At 38.0% G+C, this 11,229-nt stretch overlaps 1 protein-coding gene across 1 annotated transcript; it reads right to left on the bottom strand.

Moving 5' to 3' along the window:
- On the bottom strand, nt 1-9,441 carry LOC105046278 (uncharacterized). Its single transcript, XM_010924830.4, has 5 exons — nt 9,323-9,441; nt 7,794-8,026; nt 6,927-7,716; nt 814-1,607; nt 1-429 (listed from the first exon to the last, which is right to left on the bottom strand). The coding sequence occupies exons 3-5, from the start codon at nt 7,512-7,514 to the stop codon at nt 402-404; spliced, it is 1,410 nt and encodes a 469-aa protein (XP_010923132.1). The 5' UTR covers nt 7,515-7,716; nt 7,794-8,026; nt 9,323-9,441; the 3' UTR covers nt 1-401.
- Between the last annotated feature and the right edge of the window lie 1,788 nt (nt 9,442-11,229).

Consider the following 11,229-nt stretch of genomic DNA (forward strand, 5'->3'; position numbering starts at 1 on the left):
TTTCTAAAGTTGCTATAAATAGGCAAAAATGATATTAATCCAGCAAAAAACCAATTGTAACACAAAATATCCAAAATTGTGAAACACGTAGTGTGATACCTCTTTTTACAGTTATCCTGTGCATTTGAAAAATCAAATTATTGAAAATATCCCCTGACAGCTACGAACTCAACAAGGTTCCCATCAGTTTTTACCGATCAGTTTTAGCTGTTGAGGATGATCTACCTAACCGGCTCATTCTTTGAACCTTACTGGCTATGAACCTTCTAAAATCCGCAAAAATTAGACCCATCTGGAATCTCTTAATCACCAAGCCAAGAAACACAAACAACGTCTGACTTCAGAGTAGCCTACATGCTGAAGCACCACAACGGTATGCCCATATGGCGGACAATATGCCTTCAAGGTTTCTTCTTCGACTTTCTAGACCTGAAAGAGAGTGCCAAAAAACAACACGTGAGAAGCATCATACTCCTTGATGCGGTTACAACTTCTAAAAACAATACCATCTCTTGCAATCTGAGAAATCATAGTTAAATGCAGTAAATCTTTCTAATTTTGAGAAACACTTTTACCATCTCGAATTTTAACTAGAAAGCATGTCAGCTACTATTAATCATACATAAATCAGGCACTTGTCTCACCCATTGGTCGACATGTTTCACTTTTAGAATCCAACATATCACATTTTAAAGTGTGACTGCTCATAATATAGTTGTCAGAAATTGCAGTATAACTTAAAACAAGACTTTGCCATGATATTCAAGTCGGGAGCATAGAGTGCATATATGAAGTATCATATGCTATCAATACCTTTGAAAAGAACTGGAGCGTGAGGCCTGAAGAGCTTTGCCCTTCTTATCATCGTCATGAGGTTTTTCATCTTTCTTGTCATCATCATCTTTCTTGGCATCATTGTTATTGTCATCATCGTCATCTTCCTCAGAACTGAGCTCTGCAGATGGCAATCTGCTCTGGCTGCTCATCCGCCTTGGAATAAAGACATTGAAGTAGTACCTCACTAAATCTTGTCTGCTCTTGGAGGTGAAACATTTCTCGGCAAGTTTCCAGAAAGTCTTGCATTCTGACTCAGGATTCAGTCTTTCAAGAGGGTCAATCGTCATCTGCTCCTCATGCGTCCACAACGTGGAAATGTCTTCACCCATTCCATCAAATTCCCAACTGAAGAAAGCTTGACCTAGGTCAGACTGGAGTCGAAGTCTTGCTGCACTTACATGAGACCTAATGCAGGCTAATGATCCCGGAGAGGCACAGGCACATGAGTCTGTCCTGCCTTTCCCAATCATCACCTCACTAGTTCTTCTATCATCACCTTCTAATGGCCAGACTCTGGTACCCAACCACTTTGAATCATCCAAATCTTTGTCCTCGGAATGTTCTTCCACATTGGGTAGGCCTGTCCACTCTAAAACATCAGCCTGAAAGGAGGGACCAACTCCAATTCGTTTCCTAAGGGTAACAAGATGACGTGCATTAACATTCAGCTTTTGAGCTATTCTTGGAGATCTCCGTTGTGGCCGAGTTACAGTTCCTCCCCGTTTCTTCCATGCTTTTACTGAAGACTGCTCATCATTTTTCTGATTCATCTGAAACATGCAATTTTTCATTTCAGTGGCACCAAAACAATAATCATGTCAAGATTGCAAAACGGATAATTTCAATAAAAGCATAAATTCAGAAAGATAACTTCCCACCATCAAGAGAAAATGTATGGGTCAATCAAGTAGCTGAAAGCTCGTGAAAAGACAGCAAAAATGTTGCTGCAGAAGACATCCAAATGAATACAAATTTCAATCCAGTTAAATCCAGTTACAATCAAAAGATCCTAATGAACATATTTGAACAAGTTAGCAGGAACTTCATCCCAACAATAGGAGATCCAAGAGTTCATGAAGGAGATGATTTCTATAACTATGATTCCTCAAATCTATGGGAACATCCTGAGAAAAGCCAACAATAGGCACAATGATTTTACATGCACGCAAGCATGCCTGTACACAAGCTAGGCCTACTGCAAGAAAAGTGTACTGATATATGATAAATTCCTTCCGATGTTTATAAGTTTGACTTGTCTTTTTCAAAACATATTTATGCACAAAAAGTGGATCTCCTTGCTAATGCATGCTCAGAGCAGCACTTTCACACATACAAAAAAATTTAAAAACTGTTCATTTGAGATAACACAGCATGCCACAAGTCCCTGTTCATCATTTCATCCATATTCTGACAGATACCTCTGCAGGTGAAGTGCACATGCACATGGTGTTTGCTTTCTTGTACAAACATCAATTTTCATAAAACAAGTCATTTTCCAGGAGTCACCGGAGCAATCTCAATTATCCCAAGGGCATTTGATCCTAACAGAGGAACAGATGTTTCTTATTACAAAGAATGTTAAAAAGGTTTCAGAACTGGCAGAAATATTGTGCTAAACTAAAAATCGATAGATTTGAACAGATGATGGCATGAATATATAGAATAGTACGTATACACACACATCAAAAAGTATAAAACAAAACCAATATAAGTAAAATATGCTACATGATTTTTTTTTTCAGTGAATTGATGGACACCAGTGCCCTTAAGAAATGTGTAAGTTGTGAACTACTAGACCCCTCCTGTTTTCCCATGATGATGAAAAAGCCAGTTCTTCTATCACAGTACAACCAAATGGATGTTGTTCCGCTTGTTCTTGCGACTAAAAATGCATGAGAAAGAAAATTTTCTCAAATCACCGCTATTGATAATTTATCTTTGTCAAGCTCATACATGCAGTTTGATGCTCAAAGTTATACAGGCAAATAAAACAAAATAAATGTCAGTACAATTTATCAGGTTAAATTTTCAATTAATCATCCAATCAACAAGTCAAAAGAACATCATATAATAACGACAAGATGATGAACTCACAGAGGCACTGTTACAAATCCTAATATAATCAAGGGTTTATAATCTATATTTTAGCATGAAAATGAACTGCTTTATTTGTGAATGAGCTAAATTTAAAGTCAAGAAACATGGCATGAAAATGAACTGCTTTATTTGTGAATGAGCTAAATTTAAAGTCAAGAACCATGGCATGAGCGTTTCAACAAAAACTTGACAGTTTAAGTATAAAAATTTAAAGAATAAATCTGGAGATTTTATAACACCACGCGGACATTCTGATGCATCAACTGAATATCTATTTACCATTACTCTTGCCGGTGCAAATTGCTTTGCTGGCATGCAGTCGAAGCAAGTCTCACATCAGCCAAATGATGTGAAGAAGGAGACTCAAGTATTGTCACAACTATGTTTCTACTAATGCCAGTTATGCAAAGACATCAAAATGTCTATTGATTGTTAGATGCCATAAATGAAAACTTACAAAAAAATTATTTTATGTATCGCTTTGATTATGGTGATATAGCAGTCCTTATTAAATTTTATAATAGGAATAATAGGTAATTGCAGCATCTGAGATTGTAATCTAACCTTATAACCATGCACGGATTTGTTTTCATCTGATATATAAATAAACTTGTTGAGATATTAATATAAAAAAAAAAACTTAAAAAAAAAAAAATCTTCCCTGATAATGGTCATGATGTGGTTATGATGGCCAATGTTTTATTTTGGAATTTAGATGAATGTATAATAATATAACAGAAGCACCTGAATTTTATGATGGTTGTTGTAATGTTATAATGGAATCTTTTTGAAGAACATGGTCACAACTCACAACAGGTCAGCACTAGTACAGTTCTATTGATAGTTCTTTAGGTTCTTCTCCATATCATCATCTTTGTCAAGTTACACCTGGAAAAGCTTCTCTCTCCCTTCTTTTTTTTCCCCCAAAATTTCACTTTCCCTTCCCATCCTATCTTATGTTTGCGCTCATACAGTTTCTATTCAACACAGACAAACTCAAATGACAAGGATAACCTTACATGTCTACATCCCCCATGCACTACTAACTAGTATCACAATGGGATAGGATCTACCATTAGAATCAAGACCTTAGAATTTCCATATACACAATATCTCCTTTGCAAACCTTCATATATCACTTCCAGATCAGCAAAAACTAAAATCCATATGATAAAATCAAAACCCGAGAGATATTGTAATGGCCTAGGCCCACAGTCCAACCGACCATATGGTGCCACCTTTAATGTGATATTGTAATGGCCTAGGCCCACAGCCCAAACCATTTTTTCATTACGGGCATGCACGATATGTGCATTTCTTGCCCTCACCGCCGTCCACTGTCTCTCTCACACTCTCTCTCATCTCTCTCTTTCTCTAATCTCTCTTTATCTTTCTTTCCTTCTCCTATCTCTCACCTTCTCACTCCCTCTCTCTCTCACACACACACAAACACACTCTTTTTCTCTCTCCCTCTCATTTCCTTTTCTCTCGGTCTCTCTGTCCCTCACTAACTTGCTGTCTTTCTCAATGCTGATCTGAAACTAGTATTTTTGAAAAGAAAAACAAGAGGGAAAAACCAAGCAATTTAAGCCATCATCATGGTAAGATCCCAATCTTTTCTCTCAGTCAAATTTTTGGTGTTATAGGATAAATCTCGGTGGGTTTAGGGTAAGATTTAATTTCTAAAACTGCAAAGATAATGGATAGAAATGAACTATGGGAGAGTATGTGTTTTTTGATGGTGATTGCAGAGCAGATAGGTACAAGCCCTATTTCAATCCGAAAATTATAACTTAAACTTCGGTGAGTATCTCAATCTGAAATACTGAGTGACAGTTGTTAATTGATGAACCAATAAACCCGCTAAATTAAGAATTTTTGGAGGATGTTTGCTTGCTCAATTAAATCATTAACATGGCTTGGCATGCAAGGAAGGGCAGAACGGAGCACTAACATTGCATTTTATTAAAACCTTAATTAGACATAGCATTTTAGTATGATTTTTAGTGAGATTGTAATAATATTCTTTTTGTTTTGGACCTGGAAATTTTCAAGCATTGATTCAGAAGGGAAGTATGCCAAATAGCTAGACTATTGCAGTTGTCCATAGAATAGGGCAGATTATGAAGCCCTAATTTTGGGCTAATTATTGCACTACTTAGATGTAGAATTAATTCCTAAAAATGTTTTTTTTTTTTTTTAAAGTGGGATGAGTACACTTAACTGCAAAATTTGCTGATTTCATGATTCTCTCATAGGAAGAAATGAATTTTCATTTGGATCAGCCAGCAGATGTATAGACTTACGAATTGGAAATATTTAGAACCAGTCATATATAAAAGGGATGGATAATTAGAAAGCAAGTATTTTTAACCCTCAATTACCTTGTTTTAGATAAATGTCTAAGGTGTACGAAAAATTTGCAAGGTGTTTGATTAGCACGTCCTTGCATGGACCCTTTTTCTCTATGAAGGCATAGGTACCTTATTATATACAATTCTATCTTATGAGATCTGATTATTATAATGAAAAAGTTTTTATAATTTTGCAGTAGAATTTATTGTTGTACAAAATGAAATGGAACCTTCATTTCTAAAACTAACATTTTAAATGAATTATTAATTCTATCTCTACAACAGTAGCAAATTGATTGTGGTTATGTTGGGTGTATTGATGGCATGCACATAAATGTGTTGTTGTCCTGTCACATGTTGCAAAATTGACATGAGATTGCTGTCCTGTCATAGCCAGAAACGTGACATGTAATTGATGCCTAGTCACCAGGAGTGGGCATGATTGGGGCTAAGTTACCAAAAAGGTTATTCTATATTCTGGATTGTCAGTATGGGTGATTTGGACTTGGTGAAATTGCATGAATTTTTAGTTATCTACAGTTGAATTGGTAATTCAATTATATATTACTATATTTCTTAAGTACTTTGTGAAAATTTTCCTCATATATATTCGGTCTAAATTAAATTATAGTAATGCATGTGGGATACCTACTGGGTTATCATGCTCGCTACATTGTTTTTCTTTCGTTGTATAGATACCATAGGCTAGTTGGGTATCATTTGGGGAGTGACTAGGAGCAAGGCTAGTTGTTTTGTAATGTAAACCTCATCTTTTGGATAGGAGGCTAATAGATTAGTCTAATTTTGTTACTAGTAATAGGTATTTTCATGTAAAATTAGGGTTTGTGGTAACTCAAACGTTATTTGGATACTTGTATGTTTGAACCCTTGCATGATAAAATGTTTGGCATTCTGATTTCTAATAAATTATTTCAAATCCAAGTTAGTCGTTGCTTTGGTGAAAGCCACAGTTTGTTAATTATGAGATGGATATTTGGTTCTATAACTTTTGTTATCCATATGAATTGACCACGGAATTTTAAAACTCCTTGCATATTTCAAGAGGTTAATTCTTAAGGAATATGCAGCCATGTCACATGCCTGGTTTTCATGTGAATGGGGTTTGGGGTGTGACACATATAATTTAGATTTATAGTATTTAACAAGAAAGATTGAAGGATATCGACTAAAACAATAATCTACAACAAGGCTGTAACAGAAATCATCCAGAGCCAGGTGAGACCCGCCAATATGGATCCCACAATACTCGCATAAAGCAGTCACAGTCAGGATGACACCTATGCAAGAAAATTCCAAAAGATGCCCATCATGTTCAGTTTCTTGAATATGCCATGTCTACAGTTCATCATATTTATTTGTGGATAGATCGATTATCAAAAGACAGATGCGAAATCTTGAACAGAGCGACCTAATTTCTTGTTATCATTACCAGTAGTTCTATTACCCTAACCTATCATGTACAGAAAAAAGAACACGCGAGCGCGAGCAAAGATGGAATCAAAACTATAGCAAAACCACTGGAATTTCATAGCAAACAGAGCACAAGAACATCAAAGAAGTACTTATGTTTCTTGAAAGATCACCTGAGGATACTTTAGCGAAAAAGAGGAGGAGTACCTGAGGATACGAAGGAAAATCCTCGATATTAGCGAACTCGGCCGTGCTCAGGTACAGAGTACGCCGCGCATCCAGCACCTGCTTCCCCCATTCCTCTCCTCCTCCCTCTCCTCCACCGCTTCCTCCAGTCGTTCCACTGCGGGGGTCGACGGCGAAGGCTCTCACCTGCCTCAGCATGTCCTCCAAGTACCTCTTCCTCTTCCTCGAACCCGACGAACCCGGCGAAAGACCCAGACGTCCCGCCTCCTTCGACCCGTCCATTCTCTCGCTCAAACGTTCGCGGATAAGCGCTTCGATCCTCCGCCTAAGATCCGGGCACAAAGAAAACCTCCGATCGCACGGACTCCCTTCACCGCCCTCGCCCACGAACCTCTGGACCCAGCGCTCGACGAGATCGGAGCGGAGCGATTCGAACCCTGGGCTCTCCGGCCAGGAATCTCCGGCAAGAGTGGCGGAGATCTGGTCGAAGAGAAGCCGGAGCTCGGCGTCGGTGTCGGCGAAGTCGGGGGAGAGAGAAGGGCCGTTGCAGGGGTTCAAGAGGGGGGCATCCAGAGGGACCCCGTCAAGATAAAAGGATAGGCCGGCCATCGGAGTCCGGTATTCCGCGGGGGTATAAGAGGGAGGAGGAAGGGGGGATTCCTCAGGCGAGAGGGAAGGCAATATTGGCGCTCGTTCGGGTTCCGGTGACCGCCGAGGGAGGAGGGGTTTTGGCGCCTATTTTACTCTTTTTGGAGGACGCTTCGTGCTCCCTGTGCTTACTGAGAGGGGGAAGTTAGTTTTGCCCCAAACACTGCGATCATAAATAACACCCAGAGATGATGACCAGCATTAGTGAATGGAATAAGATCTAAAATCACACTATGTTACCTTTTCGCTTCGGATGACCAATCATAGCCGTTTGATCAAGATCGGAGAACGTCCCATACGTGCGTCGTTTCCATTTTGCTTTCGAGGGGAAGGGGGGCTAGGATTTAGGCCAAGACACGGTTGCAGAATTCGAATTGTAGTACCCAGGAGAGGTCTTCAAAAGATTCACGTCCTTCACAAGGAACAGCCCTGGTATCCGGAGTAACAACTTCTAGACAAGTAGAAATCAGTGCCTGCAAAACATGAGAAATTGGGAGAACAGACTTTTAAGTTTCCTTTTAGGGAGAATATTTCTTAATCTGCACACCTTAGACCATAGTGGTACGAAGGATACCAGATTGTTCATCGAATAGGAAAGGGGCGATAAGTCGGAAATGGTCAGACGATTGATTCCTTACATTCAGCGAGAGACACACGTGGAAATAAGACCCTAAAAACACCTTCCCTTTTTAATGTGGGTGAACCTGAGCTTTTTTTTGTTTAAAAAAATATACCCAATGGTCAATCATTCATCCAGAGTTATAGAAGCAAGATCGTTCACCCATAGAAGCAAGCTAACTTAGATGGAGCCTATGTAGGATCAGGACTGATCCATGATTGGAGCCAGACGATATAAGATAAGGTCTGAGGTTTTTATAAAACGTTGGCTTTTATCTTTATTGTGATTGAAACCAAAACATCTGGAAACATTGTCTAGTTGCGAGCAAGAATGCAGCACATCCAAGAGAAAATGACCCGGTTTAGCTGAGCGTTTTATCAGACTGAAGATTCACTGTTTTATCCATCCAATATCTTACATATAAGCAAACAACAGTTCGAAGCTTTTGACGCATTTTAAATAAAAAGCAGCAAGGGAAAAAACTCCCACTCCAAAAATCTCCAGGTATTAGGATACAATATATCATCTTTAAAACGGACCGACTTATCTTTCACACGGACGGGATCAAAATAGAGACCATCAACTCCAATTGAATATCCGAATTCATAAAACATCCAGCAAAACGTTCCGATTGCATTTCCCATACATTAGAGGAACATTGTATTCGAAGAACCCTCGTCAACTTAAATCCCAGGAAAAAATGAGTACATGATATAATAATAGCTTCCAATCCACTCGATTGTCACAAGCCGGAGAATATAATCAACAATCAAGCGGATCGTCCGCTATAGTCGTATGCAACATGATCCTTTTTTGGTTGGAACAGGAGGCCCCCGTCCACCGGTATGCATTGTAACATTGGCATTTTAACAGAGCATGACATGACGTCACATGAAGGGGGGGGGGGGGAAAAAAAAATCAGATAAAAATAAAAATATTTTATAATTATAACTAATGATTATGTTATTTCGAAAAGAAGACCGTCTTAGAAAGCTGCAGCAAAGAATGATGTCAATTTGGAGGCAGGGATGAGTTACCGTAACCTAGGGCCAGCCTAGAAGGGGTGCAGGGGGTTGGGTTAGACCATGCTTTCTTGTCTGAAGAGAGGACGAGAATGGAGACGAAAAGGGCAAGGGGAAGAAATACTCACAGCGCGACCCAGAGACTTCTCACCAGGCACCACCGCATCTCTTCCCTTCGGATCGGGTGAGCCCAACAAATGGTTGTGAGAGAAGAAAAAGACTCCCACCGCTCCTGAGGTATCAAAACCCGCAGGTTGGTTGTACCCGAGAAACAAAAAACCCACAGGTTGGAAATGTCCCAAATGACCCTGCAATGGCTCTGTGTAGAGCAATAATGACTCGAACTGTGAGATGCACATGAGAAAGAACAAAGTATTTAAAGAAAAAGAAGGGGAGATAAATGAGATTTGAGGGTTTGAATTTGGACGGTTGTGAAAAACCTTTGCTTGTTGATGAGGTGGTAAACAAATAATAAAAAAATAAATAGAAAATGAAACTTTAGGGCAAGGATTTGGTGTTTCGAATGTTAAAAGGACAACCATACCCTAGTGTTGTTATGATTGTTTCTTCCAAATATAATAGACATGTTGGACCCAAAGGCCAGAAAGTATCAGCCTTATCATCAAGCATGCTATTGGTAATTTTACTCAATTGACCTCTCCCGCCATCATAAAATATAGTTATTAGGTATTTTTACTTTGTTCTCGTTAAAAATGGGGTTCTATTATATATGTTTAGAAATTTCTAGCCGGATAATTTAGCTGCTATTTTTGATGACTTATATGAGATAATCCCATGTGCTCTTGAATGTCTTTTTCTTTTTTCCTTTCTTCTGTCCACGGGAGATGGCCAATGGTAAGATGCAGATCTTCACCTCCTATCGGGTTTATTGGATGAAGGTTTGTATCAAACCTAGGTCACTAGTGTTGATAATGAAGATCTTACTAGCTATATCACTAATACCTTCCATTTGCGCTTGAATATTTTTATACTCAGTAGGTGGTTTACCTCAGTGCCACACATATATGTAAGAGGATATAGATGTTAGGAGGACATTGTTAGTGGCTGATCAAGCTCTTACACAGATTTACTACTTCCTTGCTTTCCGGCGCAGACATAGCCAAAAGACTCCATTGCACATGAAAGGTATTGCATAACAATTTTGATTGGAAGATGAAACTCTTTTCTATTGTATAGTTTAGAACCACAGTTGCTACAATAGTGTTAATGCATCTTCATCCTGACACAGACACATGTAATCAATCATGAATAGTGGCAATTATATATGCATTATAAGTATCATAAAAAGCTTTGCATGGCTACAAAACTTGCTCTTTTTTCTAACTACTATTACAGAGTTGCATTTTTGTATATTTATTATTCTTTAAACATGATCAGTCATGGATTTATATAACTTTCAAATGACCTAAATGTTCAATGATGCTAGGCGCATGCAATAAATGTGACGTAAAGAATGGCAGTCTTGAAAATTTTAATTTTTATCTAATTTGTCAAAATATCCTATCAATTTTGACAAGTGTAAATTTCTTTATTTCTTTTTTTAAAAAAAAGCTACTTATATACGATGTAAAATACTTTTCTCTAATGCATAGAGTAGAATCGTATGGTAGCTATGTGGGGCTCCAAATAGAAACATGTATCATAGAAGTAGAGTTCATGGCATGTAAAATGAGATGTTCAAAAACTCTAAAAATTTGTATATGATACCAAATCCTATAGGAGGTACATGTAAAATTATGTTAATTAGTTTTGATTAGCAAAATTAGTTTGACTTAAAATGCTTTATTCCTATGATAATTTATTTAGTGTCTGATAGAGATACAATCTTTTGAAGGACATTATTATAATATTTATGTTGTGCAAAGAGTTATATGTGAATTTGTTCATATTTTTGTTCCGATTCTAATGAGGGTTAGTTCATTAGATCAAGCTCAATTCAAGCTTACTTTGATACATAGTTTGAACTTGACCTAATAATAGAATATCATATAACTGAAGCAGCTATTTGAAATAG

Source organism: Elaeis guineensis, chromosome 5, assembly GCF_000442705.2.
Source record: "Elaeis guineensis isolate ETL-2024a chromosome 5, EG11, whole genome shotgun sequence".
Taxonomy (NCBI): Eukaryota; Viridiplantae; Streptophyta; class Magnoliopsida; order Arecales; family Arecaceae; genus Elaeis; species Elaeis guineensis.

Excerpts from the sequence above, each read along its gene's own strand:
- LOC105046278 (XM_010924830.4), bottom strand. The coding sequence starts at position 7,514 with ATGGCCGGCCTATCCTTTTATCTTGACGGGGTCCCTCTGGATGCCCCC. Across the intron at positions 1,608-6,926 it reads ATTTTCCTTCGTATCCTCAG|ATGAATCAGAAAAATGATGA; the intron begins GTACTCCTCCTC and ends TGCATGTTTCAG. Across the intron at positions 430-813 it reads CGCTCCAGTTCTTTTCAAAG|GTCTAGAAAGTCGAAGAAGA; the intron begins GTATTGATAGCA and ends ACTCTCTTTCAG.